The sequence below is a fragment of the Cebidichthys violaceus genome, unplaced genomic scaffold (assembly GCF_023349555.1).
Source record: "Cebidichthys violaceus isolate CVI_PGR_0920_01 unplaced genomic scaffold, fCebVio1.0.p SCAF_72, whole genome shotgun sequence".
In the NCBI taxonomy this organism is placed as follows: domain Eukaryota; kingdom Metazoa; phylum Chordata; class Actinopteri; order Perciformes; family Stichaeidae; genus Cebidichthys; species Cebidichthys violaceus.
In genome coordinates this window covers 402,449-423,509 of record NW_027176950.1, presented here as the reverse complement: position 1 = coordinate 423,509, position 21,061 = coordinate 402,449, and the positions used below count along the sequence as shown (strand labels likewise).

Below are 21,061 nucleotides of genomic sequence, written 5' to 3'. Positions count from 1 at the left end.
ACAAGTACAAGTCCCTATTAATAATAATAAGACGCTCTTTTACTTCATGACTGAATTGGAGGTTGAAACTCGTCTCGTCACGTTTTGTGTCTCAGGGTTTGTTCAGAGTCGCTCCTTCGGCCTCTAAACTGAAGAAGCTGAAGGCGTCTTTGGACTGTGGCGTGTTGGATGTTCAGGAGTACTCTGCAGACCCTCACGCCATTGCAGGTACCCCCCCCCCCGTCTCCTAGCTGCACCCATCTGTTGCCACGCTGGACCTGATTACCGTCGTCTAGAATGACAAACTGGCCGTACAGCGGTAGATTTATGAATTGGCACCAGTTCAGTTGCTTGTTAGGAATCTTAATTTACGGCTCGCACATCTGCCCCGCCGACTTCACTTCCACACGAACAACATAATTAAGCTGCTAAACGATGTTTCCCTCATCAGAGAAGCCGCTAATATTTAGTTTTATGTTTATTTCTCCTGCACACGTGACTGCAAATGTCATTCGTCAACCTCTGCAGTGTATTTTCTTCTGTAAAGGCCACACGTGAGAGTTAAAAGATTCCTTTAAGACCTGACGAGGATTCAGTTTGCAGCTAGAAAAGCTGAAATGTTTTTTGTCAGTTTTTGCTTCTGTTATAGTTTTTTGTTTGTGTTTTTCCTTTCAGAGATATTCAATAAACTATCCCAAAAATCATCTGGAAATAAAATCCAAATATAACTGAGATTAGTGTCAGACAGATCCTTCATCTTCTGCACCAAAATAAATAAATAAACCACGATAGACTACAAAAGAAAGAAAAGCCTTTATGATGCTGTTATTGATCTTTTGTGAGAATGCTGCTTGTCTTCACTGGAGCCGACTGCTGCATAATGCTGCTGTCAGATAGAAAACCTTATACCTTCAAAATAACAAGCTATAAATATTTTATATAGATCCTGAAAAGTTAAGAACATTTTATAGATTTAATTTCAAACAACTAACTAACAGCAGGGCAAGAAAATACTCAACATTGAGCCAAACTGATGGAACTCTGAGAGACGGTCAAAATAACTCCGGAATACAAAAAAAAACGTCCTGTATTTTCATTTCATCCTCCAGAAGACCACTTCTCTGGGAGACGGAACCTTCCGTTAGCAGTTAGCTCGAGTTTAGCCAGCAATGCAAATCCCCCCCCTCAATCACAGTGTAGCCCCGCCCCTAAAGCATACCCTGTTTGACTCTAAATGGACCATCATTTACTAAATGAACATCATGCTGTATTGAAGAAGACTTAAAACTAGAGATTGAGACCATAAACTCATGTTTACAATGTTTACTGAGGGAATAAATCAAGAGAGAAGTAGAGTCATTTTCTCATAGACTTCTATACAACCAGAGGAGTTGCCCCCTGATGGACATTAGAGAGAATGCAGGTTTAACACATGAAGCTTTGACTCCACCAGCCCCCTCTGACCGCAGATGCTACAGCTAACCGCTAACTGAAGGTTTCGTCTCCTGGTGGCGACAAAGACAAAACAAAAATACAAATCGTTTTCTCCTTACTTTAACTCCGGATTTAATCCAATAAACAAACCAAGAAACCTGTCAAACTCCTTGGAAACATTTTGTCCCTTTTATTAAACATGAAATCAGTCAGCTGTGTTCACTGCAGCATGTGGACAAAGAGAGAGAGGCCTCTCTAATGATCCCACATTAAACTGGGTTAGCTCCAACAGCAAATCTAATCTGTGCCTCCGTCCCACTGGGAGTGGTGGTCATGATGAGGTGGGTGTGTGGGGGGAGGCTTTGTCCTCCATCAGCATCAATAAGAGGCAGCAGGATTTTTCTTTGTAAATGTAACAGACTAGAGCTGCATCTACCGTAGTTTCAACATGAGTATCTTTAATGTGTTTATTTAGCAGACAACAGGCCTGTGCAAACACACACACACACACACACACACACACAGACAGAAGCTGTCTAATACTGAGGAATGCCCTGACGTTGTTGTTTGTCATCCGTCCCACGCACTCCCCGGGGGAAATGAACGCAGCATCCAGAGAAGAAGAAGAAGACGAGTCAGCTGTCGCTTTCCTCCTCAGCACTAAAAAAAAATCACATTCGTTCTGATCAAATAGCAATGACTAAACATAGTGACGAGTCTGAGACACTTTAAGCTCATGCAGGCACATCTTCATTATAAATGCATTGTTGTTTGCTCAACTATATACATGCATATATGCATAATTCTCATTATTTTTGTTCTCTCCAGGAGCTTTGAAGTCCTACCTGCGGGAGCTCCCCGAGCCGCTAATGTCGTACGAGCTCTACAACGACTGGATCCAGGCCTCCAAGTCCGTATCGCTTCAATTCACCACGATGTCGTCAGATCAGTGATGATGATGATTTGTTGAACTTTATCTTTAATTTCATACTAATGTTCAACCTCTGTTTTTCTCTCTCTGTCGTCCTGCAGCATTCAAGATCAAGACAAGAGACTGCAGGCTCTCTTGAACGCCTGTGAGAAGCTCCCCACGGCCAACAACAACAACTTTAAGTGAGTCACTGTTTCCGTGTTTCCCTCCTTGTGGTCGTTGTTGGACGTCAGGCGACTGAAATGATTAGTCAGACTTCAGATAGCAGCTAAATTCATCACAGCACAAAGCTGTCTAGTTCTTGAGTTTGTTAAGCAGGACTGATACGCCATGAATTGTGGGTGAATTAAGACACTTTTTTAAAATTAAATGTCTGACTGAGTTAAACTGTCTGGAAAAATTGCAGCTGAAAGAACATTTTTACTGTAACAAGACAGATTACTTAAAGTAGCATAACATCAGATGAGATGGTTTGTCTTCTAAACTCTTCATCAGTCAGGCTCAAGATAGTTTCCAAATGACGACTGATGATGTTCTCACTTCATCGGGTTTCTGCGCTCTATAAAAACTTCTAATTTCTCGCTTCATAAATTATGAGTCATGTTTTCCCTTTTTTTAAAATGACTGATGACTGCATTCTCTATTGCTCCTTCTGAGGTTTCCTCCATTTTTTCCCTGTTAAGAAACTTTTTTCGGGGGGTTTAAGGACGGAGGGTGTCATCTGATGCACAGATTGTAAATTTGGGATATTGGGCTTTATAAATATAATTAATTTGACTTGAGCAGGTGTCATTGATTGTTAGCATGGAAACTCCAAGCTTCCATGAAACGTTTTGTGCTTCTGATCCAGGCTCCGGTTCAAGTGAATCCAATACCGAAGTGTGTTAAAGCTGCATTCTCTCTAGTGTCCATCAGGGGGCGACTCCTCTGGTTGTATAGAAGTCTATGAGAAAATGACTCTACTTCTCTCTTGATTTATTACCTCAGTAAACATTGTAAACATGAGTTTATGGTCTCAATCTCTAGTTTCAAGTCTTCTTCAATACAGCATGATGTTCATTTAGTAAATTATGGTCCATTTAGAGTCAAACAGACCATAAAGCAGGGTATGATTTAGGGGCGGGGCTACACAGTGATTGACAGGTCCTCTACCAGAGACGTATACGGAGTCTCTGCTTCACTCCTCGTCAGTCCAGATATGGTCACTTCCTGTTCACTGGTTGCAAAAAACAAAGATGGCGACGGCCAAAAACCAAGATGCTGAGAAAGAGGGCTTAAGGCTGAGGTGCTGCTGTATTTGCTGCTGGATCAGGGCGAGCCGTGGATATTTGCCGAAGAGCATATCTCATGATCAAAAGCCGCGGCGAGGAAGAAGAAGAAGAGAGGAAAGTGACGGGAGGGAAATTGAAGGGGCAGAGATGCTGCAGCACTTGTCAGTGTTCGACATCGAATCGCACAAAAAGGACGTATTTTTAGACAGTCGTCCTCCTGAGGAGACCTGTCAGACCTGTCCAGATGATCGCCGCTCGCTGTGATGAGCTGCCTGATGTTCATTCAACAGTTCAGCTCAGGATGAGTCATTCAGCTCAGCTGCTCCCACAGAAAACACACTGGACCTTTGTTGTCTCTCAGAAAACCCACGAAGAGAAGGAGAAGGGAGAATAGTTTGAAGGAATAACACAAAATAAGTACCTTATTTAATCATAAAGAGGGTGGGAAACCTTGGATATTGTTCTGCTATTTCCCACGTTTCTCACTTTACACGTCTCATTTCACTACTACTGAAAACATGACGGGGAAGTAGATCTGTGGGAATGTGTCTTTACATTTGGCCCAGTATCAACGGCTGCCAGACAGTGAGTAATTATCTGACTTAACTGAGCTGCTGAATTCATGCATTCCCCGAAATGTTAAGCCCTTTTGCACTGATGCACATTTAGTTTAGAACATCACAGCTGTCCAGTGAAAACTATGCAGTAGGAGTGTGCAGATCTATAACATATTATCAATGCAACAGATACCTACGTCTCGTTTTGAAGTCCCATTCTAGCGTTGATAGGATCAATACAAAAACAGGCATCAGTTGTTTCTCTTCTACACTCATTTATATTTCATCAAAGAGCAGAGCTGTTCAAACAACGGCCTGTACTCTCAGCATGATGTCTGAAGGAAAGAGGAGACTCGCTTGGAGCATTTTCACTGCTGTGAATCATGATTGATGGTAGTTTGTGCTTTTGTTTAGTTATTTTTCATTCTCAACAAATACATGGTTGCAAGTACGTTTGTTATTTGCCTTTAAAAACTGTCCTTTTAACGCATGTGATAAAATACTTAACAGTTGAAAGCAACCTGAAAAAACAGAAGCTTTTATTCCGCTTTTATTAATAAAACATATCGATATTGATATTGACAATTCTGGTCTTGTTTTACTAAATCTTTGCAGTATCATCCACCCTTACTATTGTAGCTCCAAATGTAGTGATTTTGTATTTTTCCAATAAACTTTACTTGAGTTAAATAAACCATTTAAAAAAACTGTTGGATTTGCAGGAAAAATGCATTCTCACAAAGCGGAAAACTGAGCTGTTTTTTTAGAGCGTGAGAGAAGTTGCTGTTTTAAACATACGTGGTTTTCACAGGACAGCGACAATATGGAACCTTTAATTTATATAATTAAGTCACAAAATCATAAATAAATCGTGTTTTTCTTCTTCCTAAAGAAGTTGAATTATTCCTAATAACTTGCTTTGACAAAAGCTAAATTCATTTTATTTGAACCTATTTTTCTGTATGTGTATTTACAGGTATTTGATCAAATTCCTCTCCAAACTGACCGAAGACCAGGATGTGAACAAGATGACGCCTGGAAACATCGCTATTGTCCTTGGACCGAATCTGCTGTGGATGCACAACGAAGGGTGAGACAGCAGAGATGCATAGTTTTATAGAACAACATTAACAAGTACAACTTTAAGTGTGATCTCACACTGCACGTTTGATTAATTTTCATGGCACTAATTTTCAAAATCTATGCATTCTTTATCGATGACTATTCTGTTATGAAAGTTATAATGTTTTAATTTCTACAGCTGCTTAAATCTTTTAAGCTGCTTCGAATGAGAAGTACAGTATTGAGTTTTGATAATCTTACAATCAATCATTGGCCCTTTGTAACAGCTCAAGACAAGATCATGATTAGATTTAACCTCTTAACATCCAAGTTTCCTCTCTTTATTCCCCTTAAAGGTCACATAACCTGCTCATTTTCAGGTTCATGCTTGAAATTTGGGGTTTCTACTAGAACATGTTTACATGCTTTAACTTAATGTTCGAAAAACACATACCATTTCTCATATTGTCTGTCTGAATATATCTGTATTCCCCCTCTGTCTGAAATGCTCTGTTTTGGCGTCTGTCTCTTTAAGAGCCCAGTCTGCTCTGATTGGCTTGTGAGAAAAATATTGCGCGTCTTTGCAGAGGTAGTTCTGAAGTCATTAGTGGAGATACTCAGATGGGGAGCAGTATATTCTAATGAACCTGCATGCGACAGAGGAAGGGGGGGCCAAATGTGATTCGCTTGTTAAATCACATGTTTTCTGATTTAAGCAGACCACACAAAATCTGACTGGGTTTGTCTTATTTCATAGTTTGTGGGCTGGTGGACACTCCAGATACACAAATGTATGTGCACAAGCACTGAAAAAAGCAAGTTTTTCATAATAAGTCCCCTTTAAACTCGCTCTAAGGTTGTTAACAATCATCCATTATCATCCAATTATAGTATCAGAAGCTGCCTCAGTGTATAATCCTCTCTTCTCAAATTTAAAACCACTGCTCATCAATTCAGATCTCAGGCCCGTTAAACTCTAGTTCCCTCCCTCAGGAAAATACTGAACTTTGGAAAACTGCCTTCCACAACATCGCATCTTATAAATAGAATGAATTACGGCGGATTTAAAAACTTGAATAACTAATCCCACTTTTAAACATTTAAATATGTTTAGTGATTCTGGGATTGTCTCTGATGAGCTTTTTTTTGTCTTGTTATATTTGTGTTTTTTCTGTCTTCTGTACTCTGAGATCTTTATCGTGAAGGGATTAAATAAAGGTTATATATAATATTATAATTGACTGAATCTATACAACATTCACACAAAGTGGAATAATTAGATCCAAGACGCCATGTTTTTTTTTTTTTTTATGGCTTTGTGCATCATTTTACACATTTCCCCTAAATCCAACCTGTCATATTTGGTATCTTTTGAAACTGTGGGATGTCCACTAGAATGTAAACTGAATCATGAGGCTTTACAAAAAATCTGGTTGAGCTCGTATTAATTTCTGTGAGGTTTATAGTGTTTCCTATGTTTAGTCTACCGGAGTTAGTTTTCACTTCATATGGTGATTTCATATGTGAACAAATCTAGTTTTCCATGTGTTTTATATATACGTTAAATGCTCTACATGTGTATTTAAATTATTATACCGTTACATGTTATATATTTAATTAGTGCACTGTTTAATATTTTGTGATATTTTTTAAAGACAACCCCCTATTGAAATCACCTGTAGGTGTAATAAATGTCTCTGTGACAAAGGTTTAAAAGGCAGGAGAGCTGGTTCTGTTCCTCAGTTGGCGGTCCAAGAAGTCCAGCCGCTCTCTGAACTGAGCCTCAGAATAAAGTCATCCTTAAAATATGTCACTGTGAGGATCTCTACTTCATAAGTTCAACACATGCAGAAAGAAAAGCCGTATAGAAGAGAGAAGGTCTCTGTATCCACAGGGGGCTTCTCAGTGGAGAATCTGAATATCAGCTAATATTTATGATGCTGCTTAGAGCTCAATGTGCTAAAAACAACTTTTATCATAAAGTACACTCATGAGTAAGCAGTTTGGAAAAGGGTGAAGTTACATATCTGTGTAAATCTCACAAACTCTTTATTCCTCTCTAACTTTTAATTAGTATTTTAACAGCCAACATTTCCAAAATGATTCTCCTTTTTAATGCTTCTGCAATATCATGAAAGTGTGCTAATCACCGCCTGAGTGTAAATCCTGATACGATGCTCTACGTCCCACCATTAAAACAAACAACCTCTCCTCTCTGTCCGCTGCAGCAACATCACAGAGATGATGACCACGGTTTCGCTGCAGATCGTCGGCATCATCGAGCCCATCATCCAGCATGCCGACTGGTTCTTCCCCGGAGGTGAGGAGGGACGACACGGGAGGAAATCAATTTTCCAGGAAATAGAGAATTGACTTCTTCACAAAATGAAAACACTGAATTGTGTATGCGTCTCGTTCCTTTCTTTAGAAATCGAGTTCAACGTCACGGGGAACTACGGAAGCCCGGTCCACACCAACCACAACTCCAACTACAGCTCGATGCCGTCACCGGACATGGACCTGATGGAGCGGAAGCAGAATGACCAGAGTCGGCGGCCGCTCAGCGTCGCCACGGACAACATGATGCTGGAGTTCTACAAGAAGGATGGGTACGAGCCCTCTATCTCTGCTGGGAGTACATTCTCTACACATTTAGCTGCATTTTATAGGGATTACACGGAAAAAAAACTGAAAAAAGTGAAGCCGATGCTTCATGTGTTAAAGCTGCATTCTCTCTAGTGTCCATCAGGGGGCGACTCCTCTGGTTGTATAGAAAATGACTCTACTTCTCTCTTGATTTATTACCTCAGTAAACATTGTAAACATGAGTTTATGGTCTCAATCTCTAGTTTCAAGTCTTCTTCAATACAGCATGATGTTCATTTAGTACATTATGGTTCATTTAGAGTCAAACAGACCATAAAGCAGGTTATGCTTTAGGGGCGGGGCTACTGTGATTGACAGGTCCTCTACTAGAGAGGTATACGGCATCTCTACGTCACTCCTCCTCAGTCCATATATGGTCACTTCCTGTTCACTGGTTGCAAAAAGCCAAGATGGCGACGGCCAAAACGTCGAACTCGAGGCTTCAAAACATCAGTCCACAAACCAATGAGTGACGTTACAACGACCACGTCCACTTCTTATGTACAGTCTATGTTCATTACAGTACTTATAGAGATGTCTTCCAGTTGACCAACATGCAACCTTATTTATGAAAGAAATATGAGCAATAGTCAGCAGCGAGAGACAAATGATTATTTGATCCTCTTTAAATTGTGCCATGAATTACACATATGAGGTTTGTCATTTTAGTGACAATTGCATGTTACAAATAATTGTCTTTCAGGGGGTCTAAAGTGTCAATCAAGGTGTCTCAGACCCCCGCGAGACCCCCCCGTATTTCTGACAAGTTAGCTTTAAATATTGTTTCCTAGACAAGGACACTTTGAGGCGCGTAAAGTTTCCACATGACTGCCTTTTTGACAGCGTCGGACATGCGAAGTAAGAGTGAAAAGAATTCCCCCTTTGATTGCACAAGTTCCATGTGAGAGGTGACCTCATGCTCAGTTTCACTGTGAGGTGGACAGAAGGGATACTGTATCAGTCTTTATCTGTAGCCCAGTGAGAGGGAAAGAGAAAGATGACATTTAGTCTGTGAAATGAGGAATCAGGCAAACCTCAAGCTGTGGAGGAGGATTAGCTGAAACCCAGTCAGAGGCTTTCTTTCTCTTTTCTCTGTCTGTCTCCGTGTCTCTTCCTTTAATGCTTTAATACACCCTTGGTCTTATAAGGCCCTGCGGCTAGACTAAGCCCTGCAGCCCGGAGACCACAAGTAGCCCAGCTAATTAAACCTGGACCCAGCGTGTATGTGTGTGTGTGTGTGTGTGTGTGTGTGTGTGTGTGTGTGTGTGTGTGTGTGTGTGTGTGAGTTAGATCTGATCAATAGAGATCAGCTTTCAATGGAAACACAGAACCAGCAGGCTCAGCACAGTGAGGCTCCCTTTGAATTACAGGTTTTTATGTAGAAAAGATTTTAGATTTCGCTCTGTGTATGGTTGTAAAGTTGGATTTTAAATTTCTACTTAGTGCACACATCCCTTTTAAAAAAGTGAATTGATGTTCAGACACTAAAATTTGCACCTCCGGGGATCTTTGTGCTTTCATGTGAGGAATAAAAATGATAATAATTTACCATCATTCTCTGTACCGAGCAGGACCAGTTGAAGGACATACACTGCACTTAGCCTCTACATTAATCTGTCCAGTGAGAACTATTTATAGCTATAATCTCTGGCCATACAAAGTACATAGTGTGATATTTTGTGTTTAGAGATTTCTATCAGAGAGAAATAGTCATTTCACTTTCAACCTTAAGCTCTATATGGGCCCAAAAACGTGGAAGCTGGTGGAAGAGTGTTCACTTTCTTTCTCTGTGTGCAGCGATAGCGGTGATGATTGCATATATTTACATCTATAGAGACATCTATTTATGGAAGAAAGAAAATAAATCCACCGGCCGTGATTGGTTGTTCCTTCCTTCTTTGGCTGCAGCGTAAAATACTATTTTGTTTTATACTAATTAATCAAAAGAGATATACTGTGTTAATTAGTGACGTTTAGTTCTTAGATCTTTATGCTAAGCTAAGCTAACTGACTGCTGGGTTTAAAGCTTCATATTTACTGGACAGAGTGGTATTAATCTTCTCATCTAACGCTCGGCAACAAAAAAAGCTCCCTCAGACGTCCCTGTTTTTGGATTTAGGATGCACATTAGGCTCCTCCTCTTAAATTCAATGAAATCATTCTTTTGTTATGATTGTGTATAGGAAAGAAAAAGTCCTGTAGGCCCAGACTGTGGCCACAACACCAAAATCAACACACAGCACTATTGCTTTTTTTTAATCCCTGTTCATCTTCAAGGTGTTACATGGGTTGAGGTTGAGTTCTTTCACAAGCTATGGACCTATGGACCTGGCTTTGTGCACAAGGTGGAATCATCACCGTGTAACATGAGAGGGTTTTCCCCAAACTGTTGCCGCCAAGTTGGAAACTCATTATTGTCTAAAAAAAATGTCCTTTCATTCAAACCATGAAGAAAGGCCAAAGACCACAAACTACATACAAGAAAGGTGTCCACATACCTTTGGCCACACTATTGTTGTGGTTGTACCACTGCATTGGAAAAAACAACCTCTCACATTAGATTTTTAGGGGGATTTTCTTGAATCCATTAGGGAAACTTTGACCTAATTAGCGCTAAAGGGAACTGTAATTTTCTCTCTGCGTTTTGAGACGGGGCTAAAGCGCTTCAGAGAGAGAAGATCCCCCCCCTCCCAGGACAATCTCCCCATTTCGCTCCCCCATCTTGGCTCTCTTCTTAAAAAAGTTCATCCTGCCAAAGTTCCTCTGCTGCTGTTAATGAGTCCGATGGGGGGGACTCTGTCCTCCGTGATCCTTACTCTCTGTCCTCATTGTGCTTGTCTTTGTCTTTAACTACGCAGCATGAGGAAGATACAAAGGTACAGTATAGATCCTCCACACCCTCCTCATCCTCTCATCGGTCTATTCATCGTCTGTCCGTCTCAGCTGCACGTTGTTGACAGGAAGTGTCGGTCGGTTGTCGTGTGTGTGTTTAACACTTCCAGTCAGGTCTGTCTGAAGTGACACACTTGGATTCCTATAGTTCATGCCTCCAACAGAGAAGGGTGACAAATGGGGGGGGGGGGGACATGGACAAAGCAGGCCTTTCTTTCTGTGTTTACATAAGTAGCATCTTTTCAGGCACTGGATGAATTTGTTCAGCCTGTGAGTACAATAGCCTCTTGTTGTTTAACCTTAGCTATAGTTAAGGTAGTTCCTGTCTTGTCCTGGAAGCAAAGAGAAACAGCTAGCCTGGCTCTGGCCCAAAGTAAGACAATCTGCACCTCTAAAGCTCACTAATCAACACAGTAGAGTAGTCAATAGAGTGCTGCAGGGATGACGTCATTTTGTGGGCCAACAGGAAGTTAGCATCACACTGGTTCCCTTGACAAAAATCGAATGGGATTATTCCATTAGATTTTGGTATATTGTAGAAAATAATCTCTGTAGCAAACAAACGTTATTTATTTATTTATTATGATATTTACAGGTTTTCTTCATCAAGATAATCTTTACCAATGAACTCCACTTTTATGATTTTTGAAGCAGAAGTAAGAAGCTAACGTTAGTCTATAAAGGAACTCCACCACGGTCACATGATTTCACGTCACCACTAAGCTAAAGGAGGACTAGTTTTCTAGTGAGGACGTTTAGTCGTCTCATTTACACTCTTTTTAAGACATGTAAGAGCTTCTAAATTCACCAGAGGGGCGTTTACTGACCTATTTTAAATCTTAGAACTAAAGTTAAAATATTTTGAGCTTGTGTTAAACACATTATTTCAGACATCTAACCAAAAACACATTCAGAAAACACATTGACTTTGAGACGGGGGAACAGGAAGTGAAAAAATTATGACTCATTTCCTGGTTTTAGGACTCATTCCTGCAGCTCTCTATGATCCTGTTTGAGCTTTTTGCCAACAAGGACGTGCCCCGAATTTTGTTTATATTGTATTGTATATATTTTCAGATGTGGGAATGTATGGGGTTGTGTAGGTCGACATCTGCTGCTAGTGCTCACCTTGCACATGCATTTTAGCAAATATCTGATCAGTTTTATGATATAAAGTTCAGTGTTAATGGTGGAAGAAAAATGTTCCCTATGTAAGATATCTCTAGTTTCCAGTCTTTATGCTAAGCTAAGCTAACTGGCTGCTTAATTTTGAATGGACAGACTTGAGAGTGGTGTCAATCTTCTATTCAAACTCTTGACTAGAAAGTGTCAAACTACCTCTTTAGTTTATTTTTATTTTAATGCCAAAAGGACCATAAAGTCTTCATCTTGTTCATTTCATCCAAACTGCTCTCGTCTTGCAGTTCTCAAAAGATTTAACATCTCACCTTCCTCATGCATCGTGATCAGGAGATTGTCATTAAAAAAGGAACTTAATTACACATTTAAGCGGGACAATGTGTAGGTGGAATGTTGTTCTCTGTTCCTGCATGCTCAGGATCGCCTATACAAATCCGTGTGGGTGGAGCAGAGTGACCCTAGAGGCCTCTTTCAATAATGGTCCAGGTGAAGCTTGTCCCGTCTCCTAGCAGCCCTGATGACCCCACTTGAACCACACACACACACACACACACACACACACACACACACACACACACACACACACACACACACACACACAGACACACACGCCCTCCCGTGATTTGATTGGCTGTGCATCTCTGTCCCACTGCAGCATGGGTGTCAGGGTGATGGACACTACTTGGGTGTCGCGCAGGGGCTCGTCTTCCACACGTAAAACCTCTTCCACGCCACCGAGCGTGCACCCCCCCGTCCCTCCCACTGACGCTCTCGTCCCCGAGCAGCCCGGGGATTTCTCTGCCTCCCCCTCCCCCACCCCTCCTCCCACTAACAGCGACCGAGCCAGGTAAGGCTGTCGTGCCCCCCCCCCCGGTTCTCCTGTTTCACCCCCCCCCCCCCCCACCACCACCGTACACACCTGCTGCTGCTCCCCACCCCCCGCCACGTGTGCTGCTGCTGCGCCCTGCAACTGACCACGCTGCTCCACGTTTTTCTTTCCCCCCACGAAACGCTCACCATCACCTCCATGTCTCACTTCTGATGAAGCATGACATGTGGAACGTTTGTGACTGCTCTTTAAGTTTCTGTTTTTTTGTTGTTTATTTTTCCTTGAATTTTTTATTGCAGCCATGTGTGTAGATTAATTCCTGTATTTTATGTGAATATTTCCACTCCTCTTTTTACGTAACATGTGGAAGAAGTTGATCCATGTGTTCAGTAGTTCATTGCTGCATGTGCATGAATTATTTATGTTTTGTTTTTTTGTTGTCATTAGTCCAAGCATCATTAACAGCATAACAGTCCATTGTCGCAAGGCCCTGCAATGGATGAGGTGACTTTTCTGTTTAATTTCCTTTCTGTGATTTGAAACCCAAAGAGCACCTCTTCTTTATTTCCTCTGTGCTGCCCCCCCCCCCAGAGCCCTCACTTCTCCCTCCTGACACAATAATTAATATTACTCCCAAACTTAACCTGACAAATCGATACATCCCACTGCTCTTAACCTCCTAGATATGAATGAATTCCTCCACTTTACCTCCAGCTCTATCCCCCAGGAAACATTGACATGTTTGTCATTGCAGCTCGGATGATGCATCCTCCAATTGGTCGGACTCCTGTTACGCCTACCCCTCCCCTGAGGAGGAGAGGCTGCCTCCCCCTTACCCCTCTTCCTCCTCCTCCTCCTCCTCTTCCTCTTGCTCCTCCTACTCGCTCCCTCACCACCATTTCTACACCCGAGCACCTCCGGGTATGCGTCCTGTCGCCCCCAACCCTGAGTCCGTGCCCCCCGGCCCGTCCCCTCCCCCACTCCCCCACTCCCTCTGCCCGTCCCCTCAGGCTCTTGACGTCAACTCCAACCCCAAACCCAATTCCTTGCACCTGCCCAAACAGGCCTCCCTGTCCGACTCTTCGCATGCGGCCCTGTCCGAAACAAATGGCTCCACCCTTTACATCAAACCCCCGCTCGTTCTCACTCGCCACGACCTGTTCCTGGGCTCTCCCAAACCCCCCAACACCCCCCTATCTGCTCCCCCTCCATGGGCCGCCTGTGCCTGTAGCCGGGAGAGAGGAGCCAAGCTGACTAGGTAAATACCAGAACGCTGCTTAACTCGCCCGTATACTCCCAACACCACTCACACACAAACGGGAGAGATGGGTGAGGGATGGGTGAGGAGAAAAGGGGGATGGGTGAGATTAAGATTACCCCCCCCCCCCCCTTTCTCCTGTTCTTTGTTCTTATTTATTGTGTATCCGTCAATCATGGAAATCAATTCTCTTTTGGAACGACATTATCAGATCCATCTCTTTTTTTAATATAATTGCCGTGAATGCAATCCAGAACTTTCCACGTTGCCAGGATATTTCAGGAGGCGGTTGCCAGGCAACAAAGGAAATTCAAAGCTTTCAGTGCATGCCATTATAATAAAAAAAAAATAAAAAAAAAAAGCAGTGGGCGTTAATGAGTCATACCAGTGGGCCCAGTCAGCCCCGAGTGGTAGACTGCAACATCAGAACTTGAGAATGAACAGAAACAACACCATGTGTGTTAATGTTTTTGTTATGTTTTGTTATATTGAGCCCCAAAAGATGCTTGTGTGCTTCGCCCCACCCCCGTCTCTAAATCACCGCAGCTTCAACCATCCATTCATGCCTCATCTGCTGAGCGTCGGTCATGAGTGTGAAGTGATTATGTTTCGACCATCATTGGCATTCTGGCTGCGCTGCGCCGTAAAAAGTAAAAATCCATTAAGCCATTTGGGTTTATTTGGGATTTTTGAACTGCTTTCTGCTGCACGGCATTATAGACTTCATGTTCGCCTGCAAACAGTGGTCATTCTGGCAATTTGACACGGAACTATGGGTGCTCTCTCTTTTTTATTATTATTTGCCAAGAGATTTATGGAAACACGGTCGACATGTTATTAAAGAGAGGAGAGACGCATGAGGCAGCATGTCATTCCTGTGTGTGTGTGTGTGTGTGTGTGTGTGTGTGTGTGTGTGTGTGTGTGTCCTCAGTACTCTGAAGAACAAGGAGCTGTCTCCAGTGATCGGACAGAAGGGACTCCAGGGACTCCAGGGGATGACTTCTTGTGGACAGTCTGACCACAGCCCTCACACCCTGAGGAGAGGTAACGAGGCAGTGAGATCAGTCTGAACATGTCAAAGTCTTATTTTTAAAAGCTCCAGAAACATGCACATCGATTTGTAAATATGCTATCAATCAAACATGTCTCCAAAAGAGGCTAAATCTAGCAAGTCGGCAGCCCGTCATGTCAAGCCTCCCTACAAAGCCACGCCCCCATATTTATCATAATGAACATGAACAACGAACGTGGCTATTGTTAGCACTTAAGTTTTTATTTTGCATTCATGTAAACTGCTTAAATATCACGCATAATGTGAGCAAAAAGGAGTTAAGAAAGTGTCATTTTCTTCTCTGCTTGGGCAGAATTATATATTCTAATTAATGACAAAAGTAAATGTATTTAAGGATCTGCAGAGTTGATTAGTCAGAAGTAGAGGCGAGCATCCCTCGCTTCCATAATGATCATTACATGATCATTAAACGGGCGAGTTTACTCATCACGGTTAGAGTTACTCGGCCTGTGAAAACAGCTGCGTGATGTCTGAGAATGTTTTAGGAATAGTTATCTCAGGTTGGGCTACTTGTTTTTAAAAGAAAACAGGGAAGGTCTAATGAAATACATTATTGGAGTTGAAAGATCTCTGCAGGTTGACTCTAAGAACTAAAACATTTAAGAATGTATCTGTCTCTTGCAAGCCTCCCAACTTAACCAATGTATAATAGAAGCACTGGAGGATCCCTTTAATAAAGCTACAGAAACTCAGTCATTTATCACCCAAATACATTTTTAAATCCTCTAAATTGCTCTGCAAGTGTGAAACATCACTGCAGTTCTTACAATATTCATGTATTTTGATTTGCAGCAAAGAAGCTGGCCCCGATCCCCCCCAAAGTCCCGTACTGCCAGTCGGGAGCCATGTCCGACCAGTCGACAGGTCAGCCGTCTCCGGTCAGCCTGTCGCCCACTCCTCCCAGCACCCCGTCCCCGTACAGCTTCAGCTACCCGCAGGGATACGCCACCATCGGCTCCCCGGGGCAGATCCAGATGGCCACCGCCCCGTCCCTCTCCTCTCCGCCCTCGCTGGCCGGGACTCTCACCAAGGCCAGGCCGACCCCCAAGCCGCCACGGACGAGGCCCAGCTTACCTCCCCCTCAGCCCCCCAGCACGCCCGGCACCAGTCCCCAGCCTCTGGACCATTCAACAGGCCTCCTGGACGGTTTGTCTCCCGGGGAGAGCATGTCCACAGGTGAGGTGTATGAAAGCGATCACAACACATCACTGCATGTCGAAATATACATTTCAATTTGTGCTTTTACTTTATTAGATTGCTTTTTACTCCACTGGATCTTTATGAACACATTAATTACTATAATAATAATATTGTATTTTGTAAAGATAATATGGCATCATTGCAACCAGTCAACCAGCTATTACAAGATAACTGTAACAAACTCTTATCACTTAGTTACCAGAAACTTTTGGTAACAAAGATTTCCACCCAGCAGTGTACGAATATTTACATGTCAAGGTAACAACATGTTGTTCTCTAGACACCACCGCTGGTTGGAAAAGAGCACATTTACAGAATATTAATAACTGTGACGCTCAATAAAACGTCAGATTGAGATGCGGGTGGCCTCCAGATATTTATTCAACAAAGAATAAAGAGGCAATTTACCCCAAAATCCTCTTACCTGGAGAGCTTTTTTATCAGTTTAGATTGTTTTGGTGTGAGTTGCCTCGTTTCGTACATGTCTGCTTTTCTCCAATATAATAGAAACATATGGCACCACAAAAAAAACACATTTATATTTAATACAATAAATCTGTTTTATGTTGTCTATTTCTGGACTTGATGCTCTTATCTATTCTATTCGTTTACCTCAGCGTTCTTAGTGTGTTTTCGTCTAATTTTCCCCTCTTGTCGACTGCTCTTATTGTCTCACTTACAGCGGTATGAGCCGAGAGGTTCAGTGTGATTCTATGTGTGAGAGGGACTTTTAGGGTAAGCAGGAGTTCCTGTGCTAAAGCCTCCCCCACCCCTCCCCATCCCTCCAACCCCTCCAGACATTTGACTTCTCCTCATTACGTTTACACCGACACACACAGCGGCTGTTTTCAGTCCAGCTTTAAACCGTTTTGTCGGCCTTTGCATGGCGGCTGAGACTGACGCATGGCTTACATGGGCTGAACAGACCGGGGGTGGGGACCCTAAAAACCTCCAACCTTCTCTGCCCCTAGGATTCCCACCCATAATGCCCTGCTCCAGCTGGCTTTGACAGTCACTGCCCCCCCCTCCTCTCACCCCATACCCCCCCTCACACTCCACAGTGTTGTGCCCACCGCTGCTCCTCAGTCAGCACACTTCCTGTCTGTGCAGTTGTTCATCACACAAAAATGCATTAAACTGGGGTCAATATATTAGTTCATACATCAGTATGACTAACTACATTGATCGTGGTTTTGGGGGTTTTGTTTACAGAGTTGATCAGCCATTGATCACGTCTGAATCAGGTGTAAGCAATGGGGATGCACGATATACACTGTTTCACTGATGATGATGGTAGATATTTTTTATTTCATCGCCACTTTATCATTAACGTTGCACTCCACGGATTTCACACATAAAACATCTGTAGGACAGATTAATAACAGATTAAGGCCTCTTAGATGTTTAAAGTAGCAATCCTTAAAATATCAGTCCGGGTTTATTTAGAATTTCTGTTTGAGTTGAACAGTCTGAAGTCTGTGCAATTTTTTTTTAAAGAGTTTGGTGCATAGTGTAATTTTTTGGAGTGTATACAAAACTGTAAAAACTGTATTTTTTTTTCTGGGAATAACACCACAGACACCCAGTTCATAATACTACAAATATATATATATATATATATATATATATATATATATATATATATATATATATATATATATATATATATATATATATATATATACTTTTGTTAGTGGGCCAATCAATTGTGTCCACATACTTTTGGCCATAAAGCGTATCAGATTTGATAATTTATTAATACTTACTATAATAAGTCTTGTATATCGTGCACCCCTATCTTATTTATTTATTCCTTATGATGACCCGCCTGCTGTGTGTAACATCATCCAGCATCGATGAAACCACATCTGGAATCATCTGTTTCACTCTACTTCTCTCTTTTTTATTTTGCTCATCCCTGTGTGTGTGTGTTTATTGCCAGATTGTCTCTGTAACTTGGACATCCCCATCATCGACGTGGACCTGGACGGTATTTTTGACTTGCCCCACATCTCCCCCTTCAGGAACTCATTGGCACTGTTTGAGTCGACCGACAGCAGAGCTGAGCCGGAGGAAGAGCCTGAGAGCACAGTGCTATGATGCCACTGAGAACACCCCCTCCCCCCCTCCCATCAGCTGATTAAATGAAACACAACAACCCCCCCCCTCACTCATTTATTTACCTTTCACTTCTCCAGCTGGATGACTTCAGCCTTACCTGTACTCGATCCAGAGGGGTCCACTTGTAAAAACTTTAAAATAAACAAAAAAAACACGCCCCTAAAAGAAATCACATGAGGGAGCTCTGACACTTAATTTGTCATTTTATGTTGGCTGTTTTTTTGTTTTTATTTAATTTAATGTTTTGCCTTATTTGACTCACTTGCAATATTGCCTTTAACTTCACACTCGAGACTGGAAACAGGCTGCTGGGAGGATTGAGTGCTCTTTGCTGCTGCTGCTTCTCATGAGTGAATTTTTAACAAAAGGAAGAACAACACAGATCTGTACATCCGTCCTGCCAACACTTCCGTTTATCTCCCATCTCCCGTTCCTCCTCCATTCCTCAGAGGTGTCAGTTTGTAAAGCATCGCTCCGGCGTGTGGTGGCAACAACCCCCTAAAGTCCCGTCCCACTGTGAGTGTGCCAGTACGTCGTTTTTGGAAAGTGTGTATGTATGTGTGTGTGTTTGTGTTTGGTAATTGTACTATATGATGTTGCACTGTTGGTGTTCGTGAAACAGGAATGCATGTTTTTAGAGAAATAGGAGAATAACTACCAGGTTGAACGCCCAATCACACTTTTCTCTGTATTTACATCAATCAGGATACAAATCACTGAATATTTATTGTTTATATTGTACATTTTTAGGATATATGATACATTTATCATTTTAAATCAGATCATATTTTGTATCCACAGGAGAGCTATAAAGACACTATTTCCTCCAGATAGAATACAGTAGATGCTGTCAGGGAGCTGATAAACATATGAGATATGTATAGGTACAAAATGAAAGCGGCGGGATGGTTGAGAATACTAAAATGAAAAACTCCATGTCTACACGTTGCGTGGGATTTTTCTTTTTTTTTCATTCGCAGAGAGACTATGATGCCTGGAGTGTGCCACCAGAACATTTGCTCAAATTAATCTCAATTATTATTGATTGTCCAGCTTGCTGTGTACTAGCAGGAAGTGCGGCCAATCAGAGCTGCGGCTGCTGCTCTATGGGTTGGACTTTGATTAACGGTTCCCTGTGGAGTTTTCTTGTAAATGAACAAAAGTTATGTTTACGTTCAGTGTTCATTCAGACAAAAAAGTGGTAAAAGTGCTAGTGGTCAAAAACTCCACAGGATGCCTTTTAATGTTTAAGTGTCACTGCTTACAATTAAAAGAGAGCCGGCCTTAAGCAATCACAACAGAAGCTGAAAACACCGCTGTGAGACATTATCACCTTTTAAAGTTAATTAGTTGTTAGCAAACAGTTGCTTCTTTACTCATCAAGCCGTTACTGTCGATATGATGATTTATTTGGACTCTCACGATAAGTCCAGTATTCGCTCTCCTTTTAGCTCCGTAGTTGGTCTCCACCACCTAAGAAGAGGAATATCTGTCTCTTTAGCTGCTAAATGCTCCACCATGTTCACCAGCTAGCCTCTAACTGTGTCAGTCTGCTGTTTGCTGCTGAGCAGGTAGAGAACAGTGTAGTTTCTTCCACATACAATTACAATTACAAAGCCGGTAGAACTGTACTCCGTTGGCACACTTCAGGCTCCGTATGTGACGTTCTGTTACAAACATCTGGAATCATTCTTGAGAAGTCATCGTTCAGTCCTCTTGCCCTGAGGTAAAATAACATCCCATCATATCATAACAAAGAACTGAAAACAGTCACACTCACAGAAAAAAAAGGTGCTATTTTTGTCAACAACAACAAACAAAAAAGCCTCAGTGGCAAAACAAGCACACTTTTCTTTCTGACGTTGCAGTTTCAGTTTCTGCCGCCTCCCCAAAGCAGTTCATAGGAACCCCGTCTGATGATGCTGATATTTTTAGTCTATATAAGTGAACCAGAGGCAAGTGCAAAGATATGTGTATATGTGTTTATTTTGATGAGAGTATTTATACAGATATATTTCTGAATACTTTTTACTAGGTCTGAAGAGTTGTGATTGTGAATCTCATCTGAGGATTTAAAAACAAACATTCAAACACGGGACCAGAGTTTCCCTGCTGTCGCATCGAAACCTTTTTCAGGAATCAGGAGGTTTAAGAGAAAACTTGAAAAATCAATAAAACTGGAGGAAGCAAGGTTTGCATACGACAGCAGCGGTTTTGTTATTTGCCTTGATGGTGGGTTTTGTTGAGACCTGTCCAGATTTGAAAGACTTCATTTGGTCCTGAGAACATCCACTACACATGGCCTCAGAGTCACTGTGCTGCTCTGCCATCTTCTTTTCTTTAAAGATATTATTCACAGGACTTGTGTAAATAGCAGCACCTCTGTACATATGTGTTCTGTATAAAGTGGCAGGGGAGAAATCTCTCTCTCTATATATATATATATGAAAATGCTGTATTGAAAAATATAAATGGCGATGAACATTATATAATATAATGTTGCTGGTTGTAGCACAATATTGCCACATTCACACGAAATAACATCAAGTAAAATGTAGATTTTATAAACAAAAACAGCTGTTTGTGCTCTTGTTGCAGAATTAACCTCTTGAACCCTGATTTTAGCTCTACAGTTACAAAAAAATGTCCACAGAGTTTATTAATGTTGC

At 41.8% G+C, this 21,061-nt stretch overlaps 1 protein-coding gene across 8 annotated transcripts in view; it reads left to right on the top strand.

The window, feature by feature from the left end:
• LOC137891916 (rho GTPase-activating protein 44-like) overlaps positions 1–19,334 on the top strand; it is a 60,884-nt gene extending 41,550 nt beyond the window's left edge. For 2 of the 8 annotated variants that reach the window (XM_068736735.1, XM_068736734.1), the window contains exons 11-22: positions 96–207; positions 2,242–2,323; positions 2,446–2,526; positions 5,149–5,262; positions 7,463–7,554; positions 7,663–7,843; positions 10,739–10,756; positions 12,568–12,759; positions 13,496–13,999; positions 14,931–15,043; positions 15,864–16,247; positions 18,214–19,334. In XM_068736735.1, coding sequence (XP_068592836.1) covers positions 96–207; positions 2,242–2,323; positions 2,446–2,526; positions 5,149–5,262; positions 7,463–7,554; positions 7,663–7,843; positions 10,739–10,756; positions 12,568–12,759; positions 13,496–13,999; positions 14,931–15,043; positions 15,864–16,247; positions 18,214–18,371 — 2,031 coding nt within the window. In that variant the 3' untranslated portion in view covers positions 18,372–19,334. Of the gene's footprint in view, positions 1–95; positions 208–2,241; positions 2,324–2,445; positions 2,527–5,148; positions 5,263–7,462; positions 7,555–7,662; positions 7,844–10,738; positions 10,757–12,567; positions 12,760–13,495; positions 14,000–14,930; positions 15,044–15,863; positions 16,248–16,953; positions 17,007–18,213 lie in introns of all 8 variants that reach the window. The other 6 variants (XM_068736738.1, XM_068736736.1, XM_068736739.1 and 3 more) reach the window with 6 other exon arrangements.
• The last annotated feature ends 1,727 nt before the right edge of the window (positions 19,335–21,061 follow it).